Source organism: Mobula hypostoma, chromosome 1 (genome assembly GCF_963921235.1).
Source record: "Mobula hypostoma chromosome 1, sMobHyp1.1, whole genome shotgun sequence".
NCBI lineage: Eukaryota > Metazoa > Chordata > Chondrichthyes > Myliobatiformes > Myliobatidae > Mobula > Mobula hypostoma.
This window is the reverse complement of record NC_086097.1, coordinates 137,777,588-137,792,305: the sequence shown is the minus strand read 5'-3', so window position 1 is coordinate 137,792,305 and position 14,718 is coordinate 137,777,588. Positions and strand designations below refer to the sequence as shown.

Here is a 14,718-nt window from a genome sequence, read left to right as displayed (position 1 = left end):
AGATAAAGGGGTGGAGGAGGGGAAGCAGGGAGGTGATAGGCTGGAAAGGTGAAGGAGGAATAGGGGAAAACACAATGGGTAGTGGCAGGAGGAGGAACCATGAGGGAGCTGGGGGAGGGGGCAGAGTGACATAGGGATAGAGGAAGGGAGCGGGGAGGGAATTACCGGAAGTTGGAGAATTCTATGTTCATACCAAGGGGCTGGAGACTACCTAGACGGTATATGAGGTGTTGCTCCTCCAACCTGAGTTTAGCCTCATCATGGCAGTAGAGGAGGCCATGTATGGACATATCTGAATGGGAGTGGGAAGCAGAGTTGAAGTGGGTGGCTACTGGGAGATCCTGTCTGTTGTGGCGGACAAAGCGGAGGTGCTCAACGAAGCGGTCCCCCAATCTGCGTCGGGTTTCACCAGTGTAGGGGAGGCCGCACCGGGAGCACCAGATGCCATAGATGACCCAAACAGACTCACAAGTGAAGTGTTGCACAATAAAAAAGTTACTCCAATTTCTACACACTGCAACCTTAGAGATCATTATCAAACACAAACTTACCATTCTGTAGCTCAAGATAAACAGCCAGTAAGATGCCTTCTGGTGGAATCTCTTTGGGACTAATCATTGATGCAGCCTTCAATTGATAAAGGAAAACACAAATGAGCTAGTGCCCAATTACAATGTTGACAGACTTGCTTAGAAAAGGATATATTAAAACTGAAGCACTTCATTAAGGACTTCCTGAAAGCTCAAACAGTAAATACTTTGAGTCATGTTAGTACATTTGCAATCCACTTAAAAAAAAAGGCACTAGAAACATTTACAAGTAGAAAATTTGAGATCAGTGGGAAGATGAATATGAGATGGAAAAGACAAAAAACTGCCAAATGAATTAAAAAATTATCAACTTCATTAAATAAAGCAGTATATTCAAAAGTGAACAAATTACAATAGTGCAGTAGGAGAATACGTTACAGTTGGCCCTCCTTACCCGCGAAGGATTGGTTCCGGGACCCCTCACGGATACCAAAAAACACAGATGCTCAAGTCCCTTATTCAACCTGTCTAAATGTGGTGGACCTTAGGACCCAGTGGAACCCCGGACCTTATTTAACATGTCTCAGTGAAGTGGACATTAGGACCCGGCGGTGGAGCTCTGAATCCACAGTGTTTCTGTTCACGAAAATAATCACAATCACCATTTAAAATAAAGTGGAAATAACAAAAGCGATCGGAAAGAGATGAAATGCCATCGGTCATTGGAAAAGCCTTAGGCTACAGTCGGTCAACGATTGGAACAACTTTAAAGGATAAAGTGAGAAAGGCCCTGCCCCGATGAAAGCTACAATTATTACTAAGCAACGCAGTGGTTTAATTATTGGGTTTTGGGTTTTTGATCCTGCACATCAACCAACCCAGCACAGATGGAAAGCGTGCTCAGGAGTGGTCTGTCACTGGATCGAACTTGGGAATTTCCGTTCCCGAGCCCGGCACTGAAACATACGTTTCTTAAGTGTTTTATATGCATAGAAAGGTAAAATATATACTATATACTAAGACAAACATTTGACTAACTGACGCTAATTAATATTGGATGTACCTGGTCCAACTTACTTAGTAAGGGAACTTGTGGGGTTTTTTTTCTCGATCCCGATGCACGATAACCTACACACATCCTCCATTATACTTTAACTCATCTCTAGATTACTTATAATACCTAATACAATGTAAATGCCATGTAAAATAGTTGTTTTACTGCATTGTTTAGGGAATAATGACAAGAAAAAAAAGTCCGTACATGTTCGAACAACAAGTGCTGGAAAAGCATTTCTGGGTTTTCTCGATTCGTGGTTGGTTGAATTCGCGCATGCGGAACTCATGGATAAGGAGGGCCGACTGTATTTGTTCATTCAGACAAGACTATTTTCATTGGGTTCCACTGATCAGCACAAGGCCGACATGGTAGTCCAGCGGTTAATGTTAACGTACACTGTAACAGCGCCAATTCTGCCACTGTCCGCAAAGAGTTTGTACATTCTCCCTGTGAATGCGTGGGTTTTCTCCAGGTGTTCTGGTTTCCTCCCACGTTCCATGTTAATGGGTTAACTGGTCACATGGGTGTAACTGGATAGTGCGGGCTTATTGTGGCAGAAAGGCCTGCTACTACACTGCATTTCTAAACAAGTCAGTCTAAACAAGGATCAAGCTTCAAACATCCATGTACAAATAGTATGCAGCCCAGAATTCCAAAAGGCCAGTGAAACAGAGACTGAACATTATATTTAAAAATTCAATTGACAAAAAGTATGCAAAAGATTTGAGGGTAGTTAAATATTAAAAGCTCTCGTTATATGCACATGCAGTTCAACTCTTTGAGTGATTAAACACCGAGAAGCTAATAGTGTGTCAATTGTAAGAAACCTTATTCGATAAAATCAAAACACTGAGAAAGACACTGATCAAAAAAACAAAATAGATAAGATCTAAATATTCTAAAGTTACTGAAATATACTGAGGAAATAGTGGAAATTACAAATTAAATAGGTAATATGGTTCATACAGACATCTGATAAAATATCATACAAATTAGATGGGAAGTTGCCAGCCCATGATATAAACAAGTGGAGAAATAGCTGAAATCCAGAAAGCAAAGAATTACGCTAAACTTAAGTTTCTCAGATTGGCAGACAGCAGCTATTGGGAAACCACAGGGATAAGGATTTGTATCACCAGAGGTTAACACACATACAATTCATTCCAGGATTTTTTTTTTACTGGCTAGTGTCTATACTGACTAGGAATCCAATACCACAAGCCTGTTTGTTATCCGATGAATGATGTAAAGAAGTGAGATGATTTTATCTGTTATTTTAATTTAAATGGGATTTAATTTGCTTTCTTTCCCCCACAGCAGGGAAAACATAGAAAATTGTTGTGTGAGATATACCAGTTCAATGTAGGTAATGCTATATTCGGAGAAATGGGCTACAGCAACAAGCCTGGGCTTTAGTGACCAACAAGACAGTCCTAACATTTGGCAGAGCCTGGGTACACATGCTGCAGTTTGGTCACGAGCGCATTGTAGTGATCTGTGACTGTTGTGGAGGGACATTCAAATGCCACACATCTTGAAGTTATCTCAAACGAAGGTTAAACAACATTTTCCTCCAATGTCAATCATTAGGATTTAGAATGATTGGCTGGAAATTGAAAATAAATTCAAGTGGATAAAGATTGAAGAAAGGAAAACTAATTTTCAAATCACAGAATTTCCATCCAAAAGCAGAGTAGGAGACCGAGCAATTCACTCAGATAATCAGTAAAAGCATAAAGGACCACACAACCACTTACTATTATCCTTGACAGAAACTGTACATATTAGTACGCTCAAATGGGATATCAGTCATCAGATAGCAGAATCAAAACACTGGGTTAAAGTGCAGGAGCAAAGTTTTCAGGAAGGCAGATCCTCAACTCCCCGAGTAGATGGGCAGTTAACAAAAATAAAACATGCAGATATAAAATGAGATTATAGTCAGTAAGGAAACAAATACATTTTACTGAAGAACAAGATTAACAAATATATCAAATTTCATTCAGGAGTGCCCAGTACAAGTGGTGACTAATCTTAAAATCCTTTGCAACCTTCATGAAGGCAATGAGCTAAAGAACACTAATTTCTTTCTTGTGGAATGCAAAAAATCTTAAAAGAGAATCAAAGTTCAAAATAAGGATTGAAACGTATCTCCACACCCCACTACCTTCCCCCCCACTTCACACCAGCAGTCTGGTGACAACCATACAGGAACTTTTCCAGCAAGTAAAAGAACGACCTCTCAGACCACAGCTTCCACTTAAGGATTTGGATGGCGCAGTTAAAAAAAAATGACATGCTCTTGCTTCCTCACCTGATGAAGACACTTGCGTGCCTTGTCATATTCACTGCGTAGACAATATGCACTGCCAAGGTTAAAGAGCATCATTGCACGAGCTGATGTAACGGAATTAGGGTAACACTGCAGTATCTGTTTCCCAGCTGGTGAATACACAAAATTTAGAAGAGCACGTTAGCTTCTAATCTGTTTGTTGACGACTGTCTGTAAATCATTACTTAAATCATTTCAGAAAAATCAGAATCTGGCTAGAAAGTATAGAATCAACAGAATGCAATTCAATCTAATTTAATCTCATTGGAAGTATTCTGGTAATCACTCAGTGGAGGGAAAATACAAATTTAAGTGTTCAGAAAGATATAATTTGTGCCAACTATAGTATGTACAGTAACAAACATATTAATGTATGAATCGAGATCCTGACTTTTACGGGACACGCAGCCTGGCTTAGTTGGAGAAATATATACATTGCTTAATGGAGCAGGAAGTCTGGAAGAATACAGAGAGTGTCAGAACAAAAATTAAGTGGAAAGAATGAAATCAAAGAGTCTTTAGAAAAGTAACAGCTGAAGGCTTTTTTTTAATTACATTATATGCAACGGGACAATGAATGAAAGATTAAGGCCCATTAGGAACCAATCAATCAATAAAGTGTGGAGGTAGGGGAACGTGAACAAGGTGCTGAATGAATATTTTGCAAACGCTTTAATGAGGAATTGTCAGTGATGTTGTTATGCATTACTGAATATGATAAACACTTAAAGATGAAGATTAAGCAGTTTACATATTCATTAAATGGACAAACTACTAGGTTGGAATTCATGTATCTGTTAAAAACAGCAAGAGAAGAAATTGAAAAGACTAATTCAAAATTTTTTTCAATTCTCTTTGGCCAATTTAAGCAATGCCAGAGGAACTGACGACTGCTGATGTGGACATTGCTAATAAAGTTTGTTAACGGAAGGTTAGGTGTGACTAATTTGATTCTTTGAAAAGGTAACAACAAAGAAATAGCATAGTAAAATTTGATGTTATCAACATGGATTCTAATCCATGACTGTTTTAATACATAACTGTTCAATAAGTAAATTCCATGGGATTCAAATGAGGGGGCAAATTGGATCTGAACTTGGTTGAGGACAGGAAATAGGGCTGATTTATAGGTGTGTATGACTGGAAGCCTGACACCATTGGAATTCTGCAATGCTCTATTCACCAACCATGTCTATTGTGATATATATCAATTGGTAGGGGTCTAGAACTCTCTGTCCAAAGGAATGGGAGATAGAGAAGCCCTTATCACATTAAAACTGTACTCTAACATGTATTTGAACAGTTGCAGCCTGCAGGTCTGATGGCAGAAGTAGGATTAATTTAGCTATGTGCCTCCTCATTCATGAATTTATTAAATACAGTGGATTCTGGTAAATTGAGACACATCACAACCACTACATTTTGGCCACCTTCCCCAATTTAGCCAAACTTTCATGGAAATAATTAAAAAGGTATAAAACAGACAAACTGAGTAACAAATTGTGTATTTAATTGAAATACAGAACAAGTTAGAACATTACCAATAGAACTGTACACTATAAAACCCTCTATTAGTTCCTAATAGTAACTGATGGAGAAATTCATCCATTGTATGCAATGAACAAAACCAGTGCAGCTAATGGACTGCCTTCATACAATGCTATCACCGATTGCAACCTCCAGATCTTCATTTCCATTGTAATATTAAATATATTGTCGATACCTTCAAAGTCTTTGTAGTTCCTAATTTGTTGAAGTAGTGAAATTGTTTCATTTTCACTCTTGGCCGTTTCTGACATCTCCAAGCCTGAATGTTTGAAACCACAGTGAGCAAAACCGTTCTCAATTGTCTAACTGCTTATTCCTCACCAACTATCAGTGACAAACATCACTGCTTTATGAACACAAACGCAGATGTAACTGATGCTATTTAAAAACTGATTGCTCTAAGCAGTGTAATGCCCAGCAGCCACACAGATGGGTGTGACTGTTAGAACTTGTTCGGCAACAGTCTCCTGCCCAATTAAGCGGCATAGTGTCCCAAATTAACAAAGGGAATCCCGGCAATGTTCTCTTTAAATTTCTGTCCTTTAAGAGTTGTCCCAAATAAGTGCCTGCCCCGATTAACCGGAATCCACAGCCTTCAGCTGTAATATTCTCCATTGCACTGTATCAAACTAAATAAAACCTGATGAACAACTAGATGAGCCTACTAGAGACATGTCCTTAAGCACTCAACATTTGCATTCCTATATCTTCTTTAATCTCTTAAACCAAATCTGAGACTGAGCCACTTCTACAAGGTAGGTATTCAAATACTTGGGGTTGCGCAGTATTTGAAGGAAAAAGTGCTGTGGGGAAGTCTTCCATAGTTTGGGGCTAAAATAACTGGAGGTAAGAGGGTCAGTGGCAGAGAGATTAAAGTCAGAATGCACAAGAGAGAAGTGCAGAGATCAGAGATTGGAGAGCAGAGGAGGTCCAAAGATAGGAAAAGTTGAAGTCATTAAGGATTTGATCAAAAGAATGAAATTATAAACCAAGGGACAGAAAAACTGGAAGCCAGATAGATCAGTCAGCAAGTGATTGTGTAAACCAAACATTAACATATTTATAAACTCTTAAATTATACGGTTGCTACCTGATAATGCAAGAAATCCAACATACAAAATCAATTACAGGCATTTTATGCTTCACACAACCACCCATTTTATATATTACACCAATGCAGGTAGCTCAAGATATTCCTAGTTAGTATTTAAAAGCCGCAACACTCAAAGCCTTTGAGCCATAAAATGCTTTAGCATTTTTTTTTTAAGAATCAGACTATTTAGAATCATTTTCTATTTTCCGATTTTCCAACAGAGACTTCTGCAATTATTCTTTCTTTACTGCTTCACATCAGCTCTGAGACACTACTCTTAACCTGGCTCTACACTCAAAAACTGGAAAATCTCTGACCATCTTCCCATTCTGATGGGAGGTCACCAACACAAAATATCAGCTCTGCTTTACTCTACAAATAATGTCTGACGGGGTGAATGGTTTCAGCAGTTTCTAATTTTATTTCTGATTCTAACAATGGCATTCATGTTTCTAGATGTGATTTTTTTTTTTTTTATTAATGTACACTTACAGCTTTCCATCTGTTCATTTTCTCCTCGGTCAGAACCTGAAAAGAAATGCCAAAATGTCTCAATTCACGTCTCCTTTCAAGCAAACAGAATTTGTGTCAATTTAATTGCTGCAATGCCATTCTTCAAACTGAAGATTATTCTAGTCTTGACACAAAATGTGGTGAATTATAAACTTACATATCACCTCCCAAACCCAGAATGTGGAAAGGCAAGGGCAGTACACCCAGAAGATCCTCAGAATCAGAACCATTACAACCTGGACAAATATCTGCCCTCAACTTCATTACTGGAATATGCTCCCCAATATTGAGAGAGCACCGTCCCCAGATGAACTTCAGCAACTCCTGAAAATTCATTTTAGAAAATAATATGGAGAAGAGAATTTAGATTTGGCTATAACTGGAGGCAGGTGTGAAGTGTGGAAAAGGAAGAGAAGTTCATTTTTAGTCACTGGGACTAAACTCATGACATCTAGTTGAATGACTGCCTGGGGATACGTCAATGGAAACAGATGTCATGCAGCAACCAACAGCCACATAAAAATTTAACATTAGAGGCCAAAGACCAATTACTCGGATGAAGCATGAGTGTCCTAGGGTTACCAGTGTCAGAAGACGGAGAGGACTACTAGGATCACTGGGAAGACATAGTTGTAACTTTTGTATCTGGATATGTCACATTTGGAACCATGTCTAAAACTAGGAGTAATCACAACGGATTTGCAATTTCTGAAGTCAGAGGTGCAGGCCCTAGAAACACGAAATATATCAGAGCTCTTGTAAGAGAAATGGGAGTAGACAGGAGGTGAGAGAGTGTGAAGTGAAGACGGAGTACCAGAAGCATGATAAGAGGACATGTAGATTTATTTGCTAAAATCAGAGAGGAGCTAGTCACTAAACGAGTACCCTGGTTAGGGATTAGCTGCTGATATCTGCAGTTACTGAACATGAACCATTGATTCAGGGCAAATTGCTTCATTCCAAAAACCTCCAACAATAATCAACTCCATAAGCTTATAAAATACATTTCAGACAGCATTTTAGGGAAATTCAGACAATTTTAGGGAAAATTATACTCATTTTTTTCAATTTTTAAAAAATCTTTTACATGTTACCTTTTGTTGAAAAAAAACTACATATCAAAGAGAAATAACAGATGGAAAGTATTTTCAGGAAGTGTTTGAATAATGGTGAAAGCTTGCTTCAACTACTCCCAAGAAATCAATTAATTTAAGTCTCAACCTACACTTTAGGAAGAATGGCAATGCTTTGGAAGGGATGCAGACTAGATTACAGAAATTGCCCCCAGAATGATGGACTTTAGTCGTCTAGAGACTAGAGAAGCTGGAGTTGTTCTTCCTGGAGTAGGTGAGATCAAGGGGAGATTAGATTGGATTGAAAATTACTTCAAATGGCATAAAGACAGATTTCAGTAAAGTGGAATAAAAAGGGTATAAGATTTATCTTCTTATTTAAAACAGTGACTTGCAAACTGAAACTTCCTGCCAAGTAAGGAAGTAGAATATTCTTTTTAGAATTTCTCAGAAGAGAGCTGGAAAAATACTTGTAACAGAGGAAGGAAGAATGCAGGACTATGGGGAAAGAGCAGGGATTGCTGTTAATCAATAGTTCATTCCAGTATTCTGTGTGGTACCATTCCAAAACTCTACTGGATGAGGAGGGGAATAAAGGTCTTAAAATGCAATACTTCACAAGAGCATCTGATATAATATGTTCCCAAGTGGGTAAATATTTAAAACTTGAAATTATTTACCTTGGTCCTGTTCATTTGAAGAAACTCCCAAGAACACATCAGTAACATTTTCAGGATTCAAATGAGTGATGGCATCAGAGATTCTGTCCAGCGAGATGAGGGATTCTGCTGCATACAAGTGACCTAGAAACCTAAACAAAATTACACATTAGAGAATGGCTGCACAACACAGGGGAATTTCTTCCTTCCTCGCCAATCAGTCAACACCCTCCTGATTCTCCCCTGTCTGTTTATGGGTTGTGGATGTCATTGGCAGACCAGCATTTATTGCCAACCTTCATTTGTCCTTTTTCCAGTGGCTTGGCAGGTTATTCAAAGACCGGTTTAGGAATCAACCCCACAGTTGCGGATTAGTATGGCAAACTTTACTTTAAGACATTTGCACATTCTATGATCTTGGTTGCATTTTGATCATGATACATTTTCACTCTGGATTATAACCATTTAAAATTCTCCAGCTGCTGATGTGGGACCTCATTAGTTTACCTCTCTGCAATGCTATCTATTAACTTAACCAATACGCTATTAACTTTACATTCCACCTCAACATCACCGTGTCTCTATTTTCGCCTCTAAAGTTACTGAATCTTAAATGCCCATTGTCATTTCCAATTTCAACAGCAGCTTTCCTTTTTTGTATAAAGTAATTCCCTTTTGAAAAATATTCAGAGCTATGGGGAAAGACTAAGACTATTTGAAAATGGGCTATTGTTTCTTTTCAAGTGAACGCCCAAGAGGCACAGTTTAAGGAAGCACTTTTCTCATAAGGCTCAATCAATCCTGTTTTAATAATAACCACCTGGTTGCATATCTCCTGTTACTTACTTTAGAGATCCAGACAATTTGGGCTGCTGTAGAAGATTCTCTGCATGATTTAAGGCCATGAGGTTGTCACCGAGTGCAAGGGCAACATATGCACTACCAGCCAGAATGGAGCACCTGAGAAAACAGAATGCAACTTGTGAAATAATCAGCCTGCAACAATATTCCATCTTTGGAGTTAAAATCTGTCCAAAACCTTATGTTGTTAATTCCACTTGGATTCCCACTATTTGGGATATATTCTATGTTTTCTCACCCCCGTAACAATTTGGTTTCCACTGCAGGGCACAAACCCTTCAGATTTATACAAAACATTGTACGAAATAACGTTAAAGAAATGGATTAGATATTGAAAAAAAAATCATCACCTCAAATTGTCTAACTCCTGCTTCCTTGATGGAGATGACGGTGGGCCTGGAACCAAGTATTTCTCCCCTTCATGAGGCTTGCCACTTGAGGATGGAATAAAATAATTTTAGCATGTTATCTGAGCTTTCTCTGGCCACAAGGCTCGAGTGTGATGGAATTCTCTTCATTTACATGGGCAGTGCAACAGTTCGATACTGTCCAGGACAAAGCAGTTGTGCTTAAATGTCATCCTATCCACCACCCTAAACTTCCTCTTCCCACCCCACCAACTTCAGTGGCTGCAGCGTACGCCACTTTCAAAATGCTTGTCAGTATGGCTGCTTCCATAACTGTCCTGCCTATAACCTCCAGCACTTATAAGCATTTGGCCAGTTGTGTTTGCGGACTCTACCACTGACAGGCTCTCTTCCAATTTACTCTAAATGTTTTCTTGCAAATATATCACTCCTGGGTGCCACAAATGAATTCTACAATTCCCTTCCCAACAACATTGTAGAAGCACATTCACTAGAAGGTCTAGTAGTTCAAGGAAGCTTCTCAAGGGCAATAGAAGTAAAAGGAAAGGGATGAAGTGCTGTTACATTAAAACAGTAAGGAAAGGATTAATATACTTGTTCCTGTGGAGGGAGGTGAATGGAGTGGCAACAGAACAGGGTTTCTGGTGAAATCATGACAACTTGGGTCTTACTGATTCTTAACTTAAGACACTGTTCATCCATCTCGGAGTTCAGCAAAGCAGCAGCGGAAGACAGTCAAATGGGGAAAATGGGAAATTGAAATGACAGGTTGAACACACGAATACACACACACACACACTTTCTACCTCCTTCCTCTACCCACCTATTAGACACAACGCACTGCACATTAATATTTCCAACCTTGTTTGTGATAGACACTATTGTGTGTCCACCCAATATGGGGTGTTGAGGTACAGAAACAATGGGTCTATGTATTAGCTTCTGATATTTTTTATCTAAACACATGTACTGATCCTTTTGGGGGGGGGCACGGGTGCTCATCAAATCTATGTGCATTAAATTCCACTCTACTCGTCCACTGACACATCTTCCATTGTGCTGTACCTGCATGTCTCACCACTTTCATTGTTAGTTTCACTACTGCCTGACTGATTGAAATTTCTTAATCCATTATCTTTCTTCATCTCTTGTTGATCTTCGGGGAGCAGAAGCAATGCATTTCTTAGACAGATGGCCGCAAACTCCATGCTGGCTACGGGAATGGCTGAAGACTGCCCGTCACTGTGGGAAACATTAAAGGAAGCCAAGTGAATTACAGGATTCCTATTTTCCCTGTCCATATTTAAATATTAATCTTAAAGGTATCCTTCACTATTCCTAACACCTGCCATAGCCTTTATATTCGGACTCCCAAGGTTCATCGCCCATTATCGCGAAGTCACCCTCACCTGAGAGAAGGAAGAATCAAAGTGATACTGCACAACGAGCTCTTTGAGGGAGCTATTCAGTCAGTCCCATTCCCTCCCAAATAGCCCCGTAGACTTCTTAAGCATTTACCGAATTCCATTTTGACAGTACTGTTTAATTTGCTTCCACCTTATTTTCAGGCAGCACAGTGCAGAGGACAACTTGAAGTACTAAATACTCGTTCCCCCATGATAGCTGTTTTCAGTCATTTTGTTAAAGTCACAATTTTGAACCAGCAAACCACAGCCAACCTCCAAAGGAAACTGAAGACAAACTTAGCTGTGATGACTGTTGCAGATGAGTGGCTCTACTCCCATCTCTCACTTAATCTCCCTCAACCACCAGAAACATGCAACACTACACTTCCATAAAATTCTAGCAAGGTGCCCAAACCCAATAGCTCAGCAGCAGCTCTTTCTAGGATGTTCAGGAAACAGAAGGAAGTAATAGTTAGATTTTTAGAAAAAAAATTTTGATGGAAGCTGGTGCAAAATACCACTTAAACTGTGTGGTCTCCGATTACAGGAAACTTCATATTTCCCATAAGCAAGTCTGTTGAGCATTTCGTTGTCCAATTTTTCTAATTTAAAACAGGAGAACATAAGAATTACAACCCAGAGTCCAGCATCAAGAACACAGTTGATCACTTACTCCAGTGCCATTTTCCTACACTAATTCCACCTCAACAATCTATTGACCCAACATACAAGTCAGAACCATTGCATCTGCCTAGAACACAGACCATCATGTTACAAAGTTAACTTCACTAAAATCTTAAGCTTTAAAGTTTCCATGGCGATAGACTGCATACTTTAAAAAGTAATATCTAAACATTGTGTAAGTTTAGTCATTTATATACTGAGATGCACGTTCACTGTTGAATCACTTATATCCGATTGCAATATAGAAATAACATTGCCCATGTACATGCTGTGATCACCCACTTGTACACAGTGTTCTGCATGGACTGTGATGCCAATACTATCTTTCGATGATAGCCTTGACCTAGAATCGATTGTACAATCCCTTTTTTACTTGGCAGCCCTCTGGTCTCTTGTTCTGACGTCTGCAGAAAAACAATGGTGAAGTTTAATTTAACAAGATGATTCAGGTATAAGGGAAGAGTTAGGAGAAAATAAAATAGTTAGCATCTGAAGTAATCCACTCACCCCCTTGTTGGCAGCAATGCAACACTCTGCCAGCCTTAACCACAGACGTGGGTTGGAATGGTACACCTGAACTGCCTCCATCAGGCACTCAAAAGCTGCCAAGGGCCTGCCTATGTGCAACAGTTGAATTCCACAGTTGTGCAACAATTCATAACGCTTGTTCGTCAGTAGGGAACTCATTGGTCTCCCTGAAAACTTCTTCCCTAAATCACCAACCAAAAGTGAAGAAAAAGCCACAAAAAGCAAAATTTAAAAAACTTGCAAGTTGCAGCAAAATTGACCACCTTCATTGTGAGCTATTTCACTGTTACTTCATCAAACCACGACCAGTTAAATGGAAAGTGACTTCAAAGCCACCTTCCAAAACAAAACCAGACTGAAGTTGAAGTTCTAAAATTCTTACTTTACTCTTGAACTTGCAAAAAGCAGTCTGCTTTGCTACAAGATTTTCTACACAAAACTGTTGAGCACAAATGAGATCAAACATCTATAGGGGAAGTATACACAAAAGAATCAGATTTATTAGCACTGACTTAGATTTGTGAAATTAAATGACCTGACATGAGATAACACCAGTCTCGACGAAGGTTCTCAGCCCAAAATGTCTGTTTATTCCCCTACCTGCCTGGCCTGAGTTCCTCCAGCATTTTGTGCCTGTTGCTCTAGATTTCCAACATCTGTTGAATCTCTTGAATCTCTAATGTGAAATTTGTGGTTTTGTGGAGGCAGTACCGTGCAAAGATAAATAAATTACAGAGATGAATAGTGTGGGAAAAAAAGGAATAACAAGGTACTGTTCATGGACCTTTCAGAAACCTGATAGCGGAAGTGCACAATAGTAGATCATTAATTTATTTTTTAAAAAACAATGGCTGCATTTTTCACAATAGCAGGATGCCCTAAAGAAAGTTCATGCAAAGTACTGTTGAAGTGGGATCACTGCTGTAATGTAGGAAACACAACTAACTATGAACGTTGCACAATTTCCCGAAAATGACCACGTGATAACAGACAGATAGTTTCTGGAAAGGTGAATATTGGACACCAGAGGGAATGAACCTTCAATTCCTACATGATGTGTGAAATCTTAAATCTGTTTGAAGTCTGAAGTACCTCGGTTTAATGTCCCTTTCGAAAGAAAGATTCACTTTATTTGTTGCATGCACATCGAAACATACAATGAGATGCATTGTTTGCGTCAGTGACCAACACAGTCCAAGGATGTGCTGAGGCAGCCCACTAGTGTTGCCGCGCTTCCAGCACTGACATAGCATGCCCACAAGTTACCACTCAGACATATGTCTTTGGAATGTATGTGGGAAGAAACCCATGTGGTCATGGGAAGAACATACAAATTCCTTACAGATAGCGACAGGAATTGAACTCCAACTGCCGGCGTTGTAAGCGTTATGTTACCCGCTATGCTTCTGTGCTGGCAAGAAGACTGAAGTACCTTACTTTAACAACCCTCATGAAAGACAAGAATTTCTTTGATACATCACTAAGGTGGCAACCTGAATATTATGCTTGAGTTTGGGAGTGAAGTTACACCAAAATACTGACAAAAGCAAAGTAGCACCACTTATTGACCAACAAGAAATATATCACAAAAGTGAGCACTAGGTGGTACAAAAAAACCTTCAACAATCTGCAGCTGGACTGCACAAGCAACAAATCAGTATCCACCAGTTGCATGCATGTTTAAATTCAATTCATTGATAAAGAAATCAGTTTGATGATTTGTGTTAATTGTTTAGGGCCTTTAATGAGAAGAAACCCACCATGATCTGTGCTCGACCCTGTCAACCGCACACAGGCAACGTCATTCTCCTGCAATGCCTTTTTAAAGTAGAAAATTCCTAGATTGTGTTTTCCCATGGCAAAATGGATGCAACCAAGATTATTCCAGAACATGCACCGAATGCATTCACCTATGGGTAAAGATTTTTAAAAGGAAAAATGTTAAAGGTGGCACTGTACAAAAAAGCAACAAATTCAACATGACAGTATTTTGGCATAAGATTTCAAGTAAATATTAAATTACTGACAGAAGGAAAAAACACATTAAACATTTTACTGGCAGGAAG

The 14,718-nt window shown here is 39.1% G+C and overlaps 1 protein-coding gene across 5 annotated transcripts in view; it reads right to left on the bottom strand.

Annotated features, from left to right (window-relative positions):
- Positions 1–14,718, bottom strand: part of cnot10 (CCR4-NOT transcription complex, subunit 10) — a 48,170-nt gene that overhangs the window by 10,511 nt on the left and 22,941 nt on the right. For 3 of the 5 annotated variants that reach the window (XM_063056721.1, XM_063056707.1, XM_063056712.1), the window contains exons 9-19: positions 14,413–14,562; positions 12,632–12,834; positions 12,407–12,528; positions 11,100–11,276; positions 10,017–10,100; positions 9,652–9,765; positions 8,827–8,957; positions 7,053–7,088; positions 5,643–5,726; positions 3,902–4,029; positions 552–627 (exon numbers count right to left, since the gene is read on the bottom strand). In XM_063056721.1, coding sequence (XP_062912791.1) covers positions 552–627; positions 3,902–4,029; positions 5,643–5,726; positions 7,053–7,088; positions 8,827–8,957; positions 9,652–9,765; positions 10,017–10,100; positions 11,100–11,276; positions 12,407–12,528; positions 12,632–12,834; positions 14,413–14,562 — 1,305 coding nt within the window. The remainder of the gene's footprint in view (positions 1–551; positions 628–3,901; positions 4,030–5,642; positions 5,727–7,052; positions 7,089–8,826; positions 8,958–9,651; positions 9,766–10,016; positions 10,101–11,099; positions 11,277–12,406; positions 12,529–12,631; positions 12,835–14,412; positions 14,563–14,718) is intronic. The other 2 variants (XM_063056730.1, XM_063056741.1) reach the window with 1 other exon arrangement.